At 48.7% G+C, this 14736-nt stretch overlaps 1 protein-coding gene across 2 annotated transcripts in view; it reads right to left on the reverse strand.

Annotated features, from left to right (window-relative positions):
- LOC149342419 (peroxisomal ATPase PEX1-like) overlaps positions 1 to 14736 on the reverse strand; it is a 62266-nt gene that overhangs the window by 15720 nt on the left and 31810 nt on the right. For both annotated transcript variants that reach the window (XM_089544701.1, XM_089544702.1), the window contains exons 17-18: positions 14565 to 14668; positions 628 to 796 (exon numbers count right to left, since the gene is read on the reverse strand). In XM_089544701.1, coding sequence (XP_089400827.1) covers positions 628 to 796; positions 14565 to 14668 — 273 coding nt within the window. The remainder of the gene's footprint in view (positions 1 to 627; positions 797 to 14564; positions 14669 to 14736) is intronic.

A 14736-nucleotide genomic window follows, 5' to 3' on the forward strand; every position in this document is an offset into this window, starting at 1 on the left:
GAATCGCGTCCAAATTTCATTTTTTTAATTATTAGTTTCGATTTTGAGGCGTTGCGATAAGCGCGGTTTCTCGGCTTATAAAGCACTTCTAAATACGAGCGAAGTTAAATTTCTGCTGGCCAGTTAGCGTGTGTTCCGACCTCGTCCGAAGCACATACTAAGCTAGTAACTAAGCGATGGCATGATACAGTTTTTGCCAAAAGAAAGTGCGGGACACAGACTGTTTCTCAACCGTGTAGCAGTGGACATAAGGCGCCCCCTAAGCTCCGAAGTCTGTAAGGTAAGGAGAACCCTTGCCGTCACCTTTCGAGGCCTTTTGATCTTTATGAGCGCCTTGAAGGCTACACTGCACGACTGAGAAGCAAACCCCATTGCCGAGAGAAGCCGTAGTGAAAGGCTCCGGATTAATTTCGACCACCTGGGGTTCATTGGAAATGCGCAGCGCACGGTAGTGTTTGCATCGCCTCCATGGGAACGAGGCCGCCACTGTCGGGATTCGCTCCCGCAACCTTGGGTTTACAGCAGCCGAACGTCAAAGTCTGATTCGCAATCCTGGGTAACGCCACCAGGGTTGACAGTTACAGCGCATCAAAACCGGAGGCCGCCGGTAACAGCAGAACAACGCACCGTCCTCGGGGAAGACCTCGTGGACGACCTCGAGCTGCGCCGTGTACAGCAGCGCCTGCAGGTCGGCGCCGGAGAAGTGCTCCGTGCGCGCCGCCACGGACTCCAGGTCCACGTCGTCGGCCAGCATGAGTTTGCGGCTCAGAGCCGCCAGGATGTTCGCGCGCTCCTCCTTTAAAAAGCAAAGGGGGAAGGGGAGGGGGGGGGGGGCAAGGTCAAATTAGATAACGTGATGCAGGGCCTTTTATTAAGCTTTCTTGACAGGATTCCTGACGACCTTGTTACGTTTAGTCCCTGCGTTTTTGTTTCAAACATTTCAAAGTTTACAAAGCGGTTCATCCTCAACAGCCCAGCTACGTTCACGGCAGGACGAAGGGCTCCCCCAATGGTCTCCAATTAAACCTCTCCTGCACCATCTACGGTCGCCCTATCCTCGCAAACTTCTTGATCTCATAAAGCCATCACAGGAGGTCCCAATTCAAATCCCGACTACTGGGCCTCCTTTTGAGCGCATACATTGTATGTAACACACTATTTATGCGCTGGAATGAACATCTAATCCTGATGAAGAACGGCGCTGATCAGAGGTTTTTATGAAGGGGGACAGGTCAGCTGGTTGCTAATGATGGTGGTTGATGGCAATGGTAGTGCGGTGGTACTAATGATGACAGCCTTTTTAAAGGTTGCCCTAAACCTACCCATCTTATCAGCCAGCCCTCTCCTGCGCCTGTTTCAATCTCTTTTCACTATTTGTGGCTACGGTTCCATGGGGAAAGCGCTTAGTTATTCAAAGTGCCCGCATCAGTGCTAGTTCAAGGTAACAAAAAAAGATAAGGAATCAGGGGGACGTAAGCGCTGATTAGAGCACGTCTGGCGTAAAGCATACTACCGTCTACGTGCACGTCATTTCTCGACAGTGAGCTCAATTAAATTCTTAACGAACAATTTCGAAGTGCTTTGCAGCACTTCGAAATATGTACGCCGGAAGTTCTTGAAGTTGACCTAAAGCTCTATTGACACGGGCAACACGACGGCAGCCCCGGACGGCGTCGTGGCCAAAAGAAAGGCAGAAACGCTTCACGACACTATTTACTTCGAAGCCCAAATATAAAACAGCAACACTCCCATGCGTAGAATCGAAATAAAGCTGTAAAAAATATTTTTTTTTTCGGCAATCGAAAACGGAGAGAACGTCACTTCTACACTCCCGAAACTAAACCCGAAAAAAAAAAAATCTCCCTTTCCACTCCCACGACGAAGTCATTGCAACAGCCATACCGCTGTACAAGGCGTGAGTGGCGTGAGTGGGCGTGACTCTGCAGCACGAAGTATACGAAGGCTGAGCCGAGGACGCCATCAAAAAGAGTTCCATCGGCGACTTGAAGTCATCACACAGCCGCCAGAATCGCAATTCAACAAGGACAACATACGAACTGTGGCAACAGAATAACTCTTGCCACAGACCGGCTCCGTTGTCGCCGGTGCGCAAAGGAAGGGTCTCAATTTCGAAGCGCCCTCTGTCGGGCCACCTTTTCAAGTCCGCCTCGAAATAAGAAGCGGTCGCGGGATTAAATAAGCACCGGTGCACAACACCGATAACGGTATTATAGCTCTCCCCTTACACCCACACAAAAAAAAAGTCCCTCTCCCCTCCATCCCTGGTGGCTGCATGGGCATGCAAAAACCTGAGGCGCGCCCGGGGATACAAAAGGCGAGAAAGAAAAATAAAAACGACTAAATAAAAGACAAAAGCAATAAACAAGTAGAATGCGGCTTGCCACAGACAGCTCAGGCACGGGGGATAACCTGGCCGGCAGCGAAGAGCGGGGCATTTCAAAAACTAGACGAATCAAAAGGAAACAAGCAAAAGGCCGGGAAGAAACGGGCGCCGAGCAAGCATTGTGCACAAACGAATGGTGGCTCTTGCCTCTTCCCTCGATCTGTTTGAGGCAATAAGAAAGGAGCGGATATACGTAAAACGCGCGCGGGGCGCCAATCCCCTTTTTTCCATATACATACACGACGCATGCCATACACGCGCGCGCCAAGTCCGCAAGGCCGCATCAACAAGGATTTGCAGGCCGGCGCCGCAGAACAGGACGTACAATGAGTCCGCAGCACCGCACGGCTATTTTGCTCGACCTGTCTGCCACGTGCCAGAGCACCCTTGCAGCGGTGATAGGGGGAGGGGGAAGAAGGGTGCAGTATAGCCGCCATTTCGGTCCTTTTGCGGGCACTAGCGGGTACGCGGGTGCTACTGGATTATAGAGGCGCTGGATACATCACTCTGACATCACTGACACGAGCAACTACAGAAAAAGAGAAAAAGCAAGTGCCACTCTAGGACCTCGAATAAAACGGCGCGCGTATCTCCAGCCGTTCATATATGAACAAATCTGTCAACTGAGTTGCGCATACGAATACGAACTCTAGCTACTTCGTTTCGTTCCCGGTTGATTCTGTCGATACGGAAATGCGAACAACGGAACGCTTGTCTAAACTGCTTAGCGACCGGCGTGACAAAACAAAGGAGAAGTGTGACTTTTAGCATAGCGCAGACGTGCTGGCATGGGTGGGACCACTGCGCGGGAGCAGCCGGCAATCGATCTATTAAAATCAATCTATTAGATGCGTTTAGCATACCGGAGACGTGCTAGCGAAGGCGTACACCGGTCTAGCGGACGCCTACTGCGCATGCGCAGCGCCAGGGGCGGGGATAAACCGGTAAGAAGATCGCGGTCCAAAATAAGTGCAAGGTGCTGCCCGGAGCTCGCAGCGGCTACAAATGCAGTACAGACGACTGCCCTGCTCCCCATATCTTTATGTTACGCTGCCTGAAGTCAGCGCCAGATTGTTGCGTCTGGTTCTTTTCGAGGGAAACGCTCCACGAAATGAATCACAATGCCAGTGTGTTCGGTTGCAGCACAGAAAGCAGGTCAATGAAGGGAGCATAACTTCTGACTGGCATCCACCTCAGAGCGCGCATGCACAGCTACAAAAAAAAAGAAGCTAAAAATGGCAGTGGCTTAGCTCAGCTAGGTCAGGATATACGTAGCGAGAGGTACGGTTGAACTTGATTGCACCTTGTCGCTTAGCTTGGTTTCTCTCCGGTTAAGTCCAATGTTTAGCTTTGGTTATCCCCCGTTGCGTCTAATTGCGGCTACATTAAAGACGGGACATTTGTTATGCAGCAAAGTGTGACGCATTTATTTTACTTCCGGTTCTTCGTCTTGCAGTTGAAGCCTGGCTTCTTTCAGTCTCTCCGACTCACTATCCATATCTACCGACGGTTCCACTGAGCCACCTCCTATATATATACAGTTGCACCAGCCCCCCTCCTCCCACGGCGCATGCGCACAGCTGTCGCAACTCGGGACTTCACCAGCACGCCGCGGCTAGCCGCGGCACCAGCTCCTCCTGTGACGTCACGCCAGATGGCGCGACGAGCGGCGGCCGCCAGCTGCGGCGGTTGCTAGGCAACAGCTCAAGGTCATGGTGCGGCCACGGCGGAACTGGTGCCACGGCGAAATGGCGAGAGTTGAGCGTAATGTAGCTGTCGCTACAAAACTGGTCAACTTCACTTCGTAGCTGCATCGCTGCGTTCAGGTGGATGCTAATGAGTAATTACGCTCCTGATTCCTGGTCAAACTTAGTGGATTCCCTTAAATTCAATGAACAAACAACAGATCACGTTGAGCGCGAATGCACATACAAGCCAAATTGACCACAAAGCCGTTAGCGCCTGCTCTGTGCAAACAGTAGCATGTTAATAGTGCAAAACAACGGCTGTGCTGGCATATACAAGCAGGCCGCTGAGTGACGCAGAACCATGCCAAGTCGCCATTAAGGTTACCGCGACTTGTGTAAGCTGGTCGTTCGAGTGCAACTTTGGTCTAGAGATGAAGATGACGGTGCGAGGAGGAACAAACACAACGGCAAAATTCATACATTGCAAGGCGCAACGAGAAAAAAACGAGCAAAAACCTCAAAACCGTTGGGTTTGTTCCTCTGAATATATGGAGCAATAAAAACAGCAACAACTGTGTCTGTCCTTCCCCGCTTCTATAGCCTTCTTTCGCATCACTTCCTGAGGGCATAAGGCTGTCCCTCATTAGCGCAAGGTGGGCAATACTAAACGGCTTACTCATCCAAAAGCAAACTTAGAAAAAAACGAAGAAGATACAAGCAGCACAGTGAGCAGATATGTTCCAAACACAGAAATAAAACAAAAAATCACGCACACAGGACTACGACCCCCAACAAAAAAAGATGAAAAGAAACCAAAGAAAGCCTACGCCCCCGCACAGGTACTAACCACAAACGCAAGTTCAAATAGCCCAAAAATCGAGGCAACAAGTAGGTCGCAAGCTACGCAGCAGAGTACAGCTGATTAAATGGAACAGAGGGCGCCGCGGGAGCGGATATAAAGGGCCGAATTAAAACGAACAAAAGGCACGAATCGGAAGTCGAGCGTGTCGGAAACCGAACAGAAGAACGCGACGAGGGCGAGAGATGGGGGGGAATGCACAGAAAATATAACGACACTGAAAGGCGAAGCCGATCGCTCTCTGCGGGAGTTCTCGCGCACCGCATTTCTATTCCCTTTTTTTTCTTTCCTTTTAATCCACCATTCCCGGCACACACACACGCGGCGCCAATCATCCGCGCAGCGCGCCAATGCGGCCAAGACAGGAAGGTGAATATGCGCGCTCAGGAGACGTGTTTTGTGGGGAAGCGAACGGCCCATAGAAAGAGAAATCCGCTTCCGAACGCTCACTTCCTTCCGTACCGCGCGACGCGCACCTGAACCGCCGCCTCCTCAGGCAAGAAAAGCCGAAATAGGGGGAGAGAGGGGGGAGAGAAGCAGAAAGAAAAGCGGGAGAAAAATATTCCAATAAGCCTAATCCGGCAAGTGACACAGCCACCTCCGCCGCTGCCGCCGCGACACCCCTCCGTTGTCTCCCTTTTCACTCCTAAAAGGCAGGACGACGGCAGCCTCGTTGCCCGGAGAGAGCACGTGGAAGAAGGGCCGCTTTTGCATACCGCTATAAGCCGCCCGGCCGCCTATCTCCGGATAGGCACATGCACCTACCTATATACGTCCAGAGAAAGAAACCTCAGCAGCAGCAGCAGGCAAAGCACATTCAGAGCGGATGATGACACTTTTTGTGCGAGGTCCTCGGCCGAGAAAAGAAGGCGCTCGCTTTGAATCCTGTAGTTTCCTTTCTTTATTAATTTACTTCCTTTTTTTCTTATTCTTCTGCGCGCAGGAGAGGGGGGTGATGGAAAATAAGAAGCAAATGCTCCTCCGAAGGCGCCACGGCCGAGACAGATTTTTCTTACCGCGAAACGAAGGGGCCGCGTTTCGGTCTCGCTTTCCGTGATCCCGCGGCGGCTTCACTTTTTGTCAATTTTCCGCAAAATGCCGCCGCTCGAAAAGAAGAATGGACGTGCGCTCAGACTGTGCGGGACACAACGCTCTCTCTCTCATTCTTATTTTTTTGTGAGGCGGCCAGAAAGAATAAGCGCAGCAGCAGCGATAAATCAAGCCGAGCGCACCGCAACGTCGCACGGTTCAGTTTGGAGAAGCTGCAGAATAAATACTGAATGGCGGAATGTCGTCTCCCGAAAGAGAGATTAGAGAGGAGAGCTTATACACCTTTTCTCCGCGCGGGCGCCTCTTTGCGTATTCTCAGCGGTGGCTCCAGTGACGACCTGCCAGGCGCTCGCACGAGGAAACGGAAATAATAATGAGACGATGTATATAAACCATTCATTTCGTACTTATTTTTTTTTCTCGGCACAAGGAAATAAAAGAGAAAGGGCGAAAGCGGGGAGGGGGAGAGCCAAAGTGTTGGCGAAGGAAGCGGCTGTACGACTGTTTTCACATGAAAAATGAAACTCGTGGTAACGTCGTCTCCGAGAGTAGCTGTAATAGCTACTCTCGGAGCCACTCTCTGGGGTATGAAGTTACTGAAGTTTTTTTCTTCTTCCTGAACTCGTGCAAAGCGAGGTGGAGCAAGAGAAAAAAGCTATTTCAGGCCAGCACTAAGGGCCCGTGAGAAAAAAACCCTTACTCTGGTAAGGCCCATTCATCTGCCGAGTACGAGTGTAGTGAAGCACTCCAGGAAGGAGGAGTATGGTAAGGGAACTAAGAAAAGGTGTTCATGAGCACAAAGGTATTCACGAGCACATAGGTACAGAATGTGTTCTGTATCTGGCCTGATCTCCGAACAGCTGGGACAATGAGAAGTTGCAGAGCATTAGTCGGGTGAGGAGAGTGCTATACTCCCGGACAACTTTCTGTGGCTATGGGGACAAAGGTCCGTTTTGTTCCCTTTCCTGCTTAGTCTTGGCTGCCCGTTTTATTCCCTATCCTGCTTGGTCTTGGCTGTGCAAGACTAAGCAGGATAGGGAATAAAACGGGCAGCCAAGACTAAGTAAATGGAATAAAACGGGCCTTTGTCCCCCATACCGTGGGGAGTGAGTTCGTTGTTCGAGCTATAGGTGAGCAGCGGTGAAGGCGGGAAAGATGAAGAGGCGATGTGCGGCGCCGCTAGGGCTGAGGTAGCCCACTCCCCACAGCATGGTGACAAAGACCCGTCTCCTTCTCCTTCCTGCCTAGCCTTGGCTGCACAGCCACAGAAAGTTGTCAGAGTATAGTTCGAACTAGGTGGCCTACGCCCCTCGATGCCCTTCCTAAAATAGCAGCTACGCGCGCGCCGAGACGTTTTGGTGTCTCGGCGGACGCAGCCTCTCCTATCTGTATGAGGCGGGCGGCCGTAGCCGAAAGCGAGGCGAAACAGGGTCGGAGACAACTGGCGCTCGCATATGCAAAGCCGCTTTTCTCGGGGGCAAAACAAGTACAGAATGGAAACAGAAAAGCGCGACCGAACCTCTGCGCGTGCGAGCTCGTTAGGGCCAGACTGCCCGTTTGGCGAGCCACGATTATGGCAAGCTGCCTGCCTCTCCGTTTTGCTCCTTCATTCCTTTTCTTCACGCAGAACTTCTCGTTACGCGAACGTAGGGGAGAGCGGGGCAAAACGCGACACAAATTTGCAAACCGTACGCTGCTTTTTAATAATCACTGGTCTAAAAAAAAATAACTATTGTCGAATTAAAATTTCATATGGTCCTGGCATAACGCTCACCAAATGTGAAAAGGTCAGCAGAAGGGGAACGCAATAAAATTCGGTTATATTTAAAACTTCAAAATGTCGCACTCTAGCCCACCATGCGGAGCGAAATGAGGAAAAATGAGACGCCGCTCAGAAATCAAAATGTTATATTCATACGTGCAATGAATGCACACGATGCTGCCTCCATGGTCATCTAGACAATCTATGAGACCCTAACCGGATGACAGACACGGTACCCTGACCAAATCCGGCAGTTTTGTTCCATGACTCATTACAGTATAGGCCGCTATACAGCCGGGCTCTGTGTGTAGTCTCGCTACGAGATATTTGCGAATTTCCTGCCTTAGACATGTTATGACTGGCAGTGGATAGTTCAAAAGCACCGTCCGCAGCGGCTTCGATGCAAAGCAGGTTAAGCCCAACGCCTAATCAGCAGTCGGCAAATCGCTGCAAGAAGCGCGTCACTAGCGCGGGTGCACTAACTCACAGACAAGCTTATCTACTCCCATCTTTCATATAGTCGCGCCCACTTCTAACGAACCTGGCGGTCACGCGGCCTGCGTTGTTTGTATCCGATGTTCGTAGTAAGTGGACTCACTGCATTACAGCCAAAAGTGCCACCTCCGACAAACGTGGCGTTTACTCCTTAAAATGCTGCATCATGCGCGTCTATTTATTAAAAACAGGCCTTCCACGCTCTCCAGGTATAGTCACGCTCTCCGGGTATAGTTTACTCCTTAAAATGCTGCATCATGCGCGTCTATTTATTAAAAACAGGCCTTCCACGCTCTCCAGGTATAGTCACGCTCTCCAGGTATAGTCACGCTCTCCTCGCCGAGATCCTTGCTGCCAAAAATCTGCTTTAGGGAGGGGATATAACTAAGCGCGGTTGAAGCGTCCACGGTAGCTGGCGGCAAGTCGGTCATATTAATCAAATTCCTAACTATGGGGGAGTGCTCGTCCATAGCGTGCAACGGCTTCGTCAGAGCACGTCGTCATCCGAGGCAACGTCCGACCATCTACGCATCAACGACGCATTGCCAAAAACCTACATTCGTCTCATCACGGTGCTTTCGACAGCGTCGTCTAGAGTTCCGGCCGATGCAGCGACGAAAGTAGCGTATAGCGCATGTGCACAAAGAGTGCAATCAGCTGCACTGTCCGCTACCTGGCTCTGCCCGCACGTGGTAGCAGCACAAAAGGTCAAGCCGATTGGGCATGCGACGAATGCCACGTAACCACATAGGGCAACAAGGCGTCCAAACTTTTCAAATCGCTGCCGTTAGTTGATCCCCAACCAAGCACATTACCTTCACTTTCTACGCCGCCACTGTCTCACGCCCAATGAGTTTCTGCTTCCACTTGGAATGTTTCTTCAACCGGCACACACGCAGTATAATGACTGACCTCACACGCCATCGTCGCGCGCTCGGCTGGCGGTTACCTGCAGTTTCAATGCCGCCTTTTTCTTGCTTCTCTGGGTCGACACGTTCTTTCCGGGCGGTGCATATCGCGGAGGCTCGCCACTCTCCGCGCTAAACTGGATGAGCGAGTTTTTGAGTTACCGGGGCGAGCTTACGGCGCCTCCTCGTTCGCCATAACCGAGTGGAGCGGCCACAGCTGTTAGCTGTATCTGAGACGAATTGCCATTACCTTAACGTTTATTTTAACGCTAGCACCGCAGTAATACATAACATGCGAGCGTTTGTTACATCTGAGGGCGTTGTAAGCGGGCTCGACCGATATATCGAACTACTTCGTGATCCCCTTTGAATTCGATATATCCGAGTTCGACTACTGCACCCAGAATAAGTTACCCATGCTATCGAGGTGAGCCTGGAATAAAAGGAAGATAACAGACGAAGAATTAAAAAAAACAGTACCGACAGAATATGCAAGTTTCTGCATTAACGTCGGTAGCTGGACGAGTTGGTGAAACGGTAGTTTCCAATTTCTTTTTCAAGCTACGAAACTGCTTGAAGACAAGTCTGAAAGAAGAAGGCTTTCTTTACCTGCCAGCAGCGCCGCAATGGTGGGAAACACCGCTATTCGAATCTATCACCGCAGTGAAAGTAGCTCAATTCTGCTCATTTTCCGGCCACTTGGCATGCTTACATCGCAGTTATTAGTAATTTCGCGTCTATATTCGACGCTGGTATCGCTGAACATGAAAGAGGAAGGTTTACACGTAATAAAACAAGCAAAAACCAAAAATGCAATCTTTAGACAAAAATTGAAGTTTTTTTTTTTTTCGCGCGCGTGTCTGTGCCGAACAAAATCTTGCCTTAGACGCGTTTGACAATACGCAAACCGGGCGAAAAAAAAAACATAAGTGCAGCCCAAAGTGAGACCGCATGGTATTTATACGAGCTTAATTCACTATGCTCCTCGAACCGAATCCACCGGGTAGGGCAGCATTAGCCATTCAAGCCAAGTTTGTTGGGCAAGCAAGGAGTCGTTTGTTATTTCAGCGGTATACAGAGAACGTGGATGGCCTCAGATCTCGGCCAGCGGCGCCCTTACACGCAAAGGAGCCTCTTTTTCTTCACCGAACCGCTCAAAGCGCGCGTGTTTTCGAGGAACCTGCGCGGATCGGCAGTTGCGACGTGCCCGATGTACGCCTACGTGGAATAGTGTGGGCGGAAGAAAAACTTTTTTTTAAGCTGCACAAACATCCTCATCGTCTAGAAACGGCAAATATGTTATTTAAAAACCATACGAGTCATAGTATTGCGCATGCGCACTGCCTTGCAAAACAGTTCGCTCGACGTCTTACGACACGCGCGGTTTGCTTCATGGGAAGCGGACACAGAATAAAGCAAGAACGACTGTCGCAGTACAAGTGAGCCTGATTCAGGAGCCGAACGCCCGTTCCGCGAGCAAATCTAGCGAATGCTCGCAGCGCCGCGAAGAGACGTGAAAATAAGAACGGCGGTACTCTATGACCTCAGTAGTTTTTGAGCGGCCACAGGCATGGACACTGCAACCGCCGAGCCTGCTCCAGTGCCATATCCCGCTAGCGCTATCGGTACAACGCAGCTCGTATTCTGTTCATCGTTTAAGCAATTATACACCAGCAACATTTTCGGCGACGGCAGGGGAAGATGCAGAAACGAGTAACCGAAGGCAGCGCACCGTCAACGGCATCACAGAGCGCGCTGAAGTGAAAAATACTCTTCTTGCTTCTTCGACAAGTGGACGCTGGAAGCACCGGACAGTCCAACGAAGCAACCTTTTTTTTTTTTTCGCAGAAGCGTATGTAAACAGCTGCAGAGCACACGCGGATTTTTCACTGCGTCCAAACGCCGTAAGGCCCACGGCTACGACACTTGAGCACGCAGATGTAATGTGCACCTGTAAAGAGCACTTTGCCGCACAATGGTGAGCAATGCGGAAAAGCACCTGCAAAGATAATCTAGATCGTCTTTCACAAAGATCTCATCGAGAAGTAAAAACAAAGCAAACGTAAAATATACGTTTACCGTGGCCTCTAGACAAAATTTAATCGGCTATATTCGAAACGACAAAAATCAATGACCGGACCATCCCCGTAATTTTTATTTTTTTTTTTTTGCTCTACAGCGAGAGCTGTAATGTTAGGATTTATGAGGAGTCTCCAGGCGTAAAGCTTCAGTGAAGCCAGTCGGCCGCGCGCGGCTGTACGACGTTATAGCACAGAAACAGGTCCAGAGCGCGTGGCAGCCGGTGTGACGTCACGGCGTGGCGCGGAGAAGCCGAGGCGCAACAGGAGGCAGCCATTGCAGAGAAGCGAACTATTCCAGGCTTCTCCAGACCTCTCGGCCACTAATGCACATTCGCCTGTAGTCAAGCACCCGAAAGTGCTAACAGATGAAGCTCGCGCTCGAAATAATGCGCAACCGCCAGAACGCCGGAAACGCAACTGGGTCCAACCACTCCTAAACAACGTTGTGCCATTTGGCATAAAGAGACCAGAGAGTCTGAACGCGAAATGCGAGGCAATCAATTTGGTTACTGTAGCTAAACCGTATGAATCTACTACAGCTGAACCATATAAGTGTACTATAACTAAACCTCAAGTGAGAGCTCTCGCTGAAATTTTCATTCCTGAAATATGACTACACAAGCGCCCAGCACTACGACAAAGTCAAGCAGATACTAAACAATATGGTCCAGGGAAGGATGGAATATGAGTGCAGAAAAATGTGCTTGAAACAAGCATTCCACTGATTAAGCTTCAGTACCCAAACGACAGCCAATAGTACTGTAGTCAGAAGGTACAAGTCAAGAAAAAGAGCTTTTTCTTTTCAAAGGACCCCCCTTCCGGCTAATGGCATTGCCCTCACGAACCTGCTCAAGAACCTTATCTGGGACTCCCTGCATTGTCATGTTAACAGTTAGCCAATGCCATTGGCTGGAATGGGGTCCTTTAACAGGGAAAAGCCACTTTTTTTCTTGACTTGTATCTGACTATAGAGGACCCTACAAAATTGGCCTGTTGAAATGAATACACACTCAGAATATTTCCACGTAAATTCTTTTCACTGCTGTTTTAAACCAAAATATTGGGTAAGAACACTGCATCATTTTCAAACACAAGCACAATCCACAGTAGACGTCATATCGCAGAACAAACATCTCAGCCATATATGTATGGTAAGTCAGGGGAGGTGCTCTTTAGCTCTATAGTCCTGGTGCTTTTGAGCAGCTTGTTTTGGCCAAACACCTTTCACTTCTTAAAAAAATTGATTAAGCAGCTTAGACCAAAGTGACACATGTGGCATGAGGAAACCTTTTTACGGTACTTTGCTATCGTGCATATATCAGCAAGTCCTTAGATCCCAGCTGGAACCATAGTTTGTCGACAAAGTGTAACCTAATGCAGCATTACATGTCTGTTATTATAAGCATGACTAGCTTTAAATGGCTACTCCGATCAGAAAATTTTCACTGGTGTGCAGGTGCACTTTTAACAACCTGATAGTTATTTAGGACAGAACCTGCAGCACAAGGCTCATTAATAATCTGCATACCAAAGGACTTTCAACCTGAGCCAAAATCACAGTACTGACATCTCAGTGCTGTACTTTCATCACAGGTTATATACAAGACTGCACTATTGAGCTCAGCAGAAGAATGTCCCATCAACGAGTTGCTGTGCTCCGTGAAATGTAAAGTGGTATAGTTTTTCCACATTATGTGCAGAGTAGTTAAACATAAAAAGGAACATGCAAGTGTATAGATCACAACCAAACAGAAGCAATCTGTGGGAACACTGCACAGGCACTAAATGAACAGCTGGCACCCCACAACGCAGCTACCTTCCACTGCTTTAACTCTTCCTGTGCAGTGAAACAATGACCGATTTTGAGCATTTCACAATAAAAATTATTTTTTAAGAAGTGCTAACTGCACTGCGCATTGTAACAGATCAAACTGCAGCATACTGATTATACTTCCAAACGAAACAAATGCCAGAGCTGTCTGTGGAAAGCTTTTCGAAAATTTGTTGTTTAAATATGCGTAACACAAAAAAAGAATACAAGAAAGATGAAAATAAGCCCCTGCACCGAGCCAGAAATTTATTATAAAAAAAAATAAAATGCACAAAACATTGCACATATTCTTAGCTACCATTCTTGAAATTTTTAGCTGTGTACATAATACAATGCACTTTCCGTGGCCTTTCAAGATAGGCAACATGACTGTTGTGCCACTAGAGAAAGCAGTTGCGTGAAGACATGAAGAGGAGGTAGATCGGCGATATGCTGCACATTACGCTTGCTCAGAGTTCTGTTCTTGTTTTTTTGCAGAGCTTGCAGTTCCTACTTTTCCATCTTTTTTTCGGTTGGTAGTAATTAAAAAAAAAAACAGAACACTGAAAAAGACCTAAAAGGGGGCGTGGCCTTCCTTGACATCCTCATACTCAAAAGCTGCTGGAGCATTTGGTAAAATATCTTGGCAGTATGTTCCAAAGACTCCCAGGCACCAAATAAAACCACTCTCATCATTTACAAATCAAGCGCAATGCATAAAATATAATATGAACGGCATAACGAAACATATACGAGCACGCGCTGGTGTCACAGGCCTCTGAGACAAAATTCCACACGGTTGCCTAACTCACCCCTGCTGTTCTAAAAAAAAAAATGTGCTCAGTGTAGCTTTTCGCCTTCCAGGAGAGCGCAACGCAATAGACGCCACGATCACCGACTCGCAGACTACGTCCGGTCAGTTCCATTTTCACGTCATCTCCTTGCGTAAGAAAACGAAAAAGCAAAACTGAAACTAAAGTGTTGCAGAAGCAAACTAGATGGCGCAGTTGTCCATGAGCACAGACTAATTTTTGGTGGCAGGTTCGAAACGTCGGTCCCATGGTCTAAGGCACGGAAAAGGGGGCGTGGCCTTCCTCGACATCATCATAATCAGAAATCTGCTAGCGCATTTGACAAAATATCTTGGTAGTATGTTCCAAAGACCCTCAAGCACCAAATAAAACCACTCTCATCATTTAAAAATCGAGTGCACTCCGTAAAATACAATGTGAACGTGACACAACAAATTAAACTTTCCTCCACTCACTCTTCTCTTTTACTTTGTTCATCCTCTTCTCCATGTTCAGAGTAGCCAACCGAAAATGTGCCTAGTTATCCTCCGTGCCTTTCCCTTCTTCTCCCTCTCTCTCCAGCACCTTTTATGTAAAGTTCTCTTGCTGTTGTAGCAAGTCTAAAACTTGATTTAAAACAGCAACTGCCACAGCAGTTTCTCTAAGTAAGCTGTAGTGAGCTTTGGCATACAAGAAATTAAAACCATGTTTCCTACCATGTTTGGCAGGGGGCAGTGCAGGCACTTGTCCAAACGACCGGGACGAAGCAGGGCTGGATCAATAAGGTCAGGACGACTTGTTGCAGCCAATACATAGACACCTACAAAGAGAAAACATAACCATAACAGCCAAATCTAATTAATTTAAACTCACTTAATTTGAACTTTC

This window comes from Amblyomma mixtum, chromosome 5, assembly GCF_055824585.1.
Source record: "Amblyomma mixtum isolate Tamu chromosome 5, ASM5582458v1, whole genome shotgun sequence".
Classification (NCBI taxonomy): Eukaryota; Metazoa; Arthropoda; class Arachnida; order Ixodida; family Ixodidae; genus Amblyomma; species Amblyomma mixtum.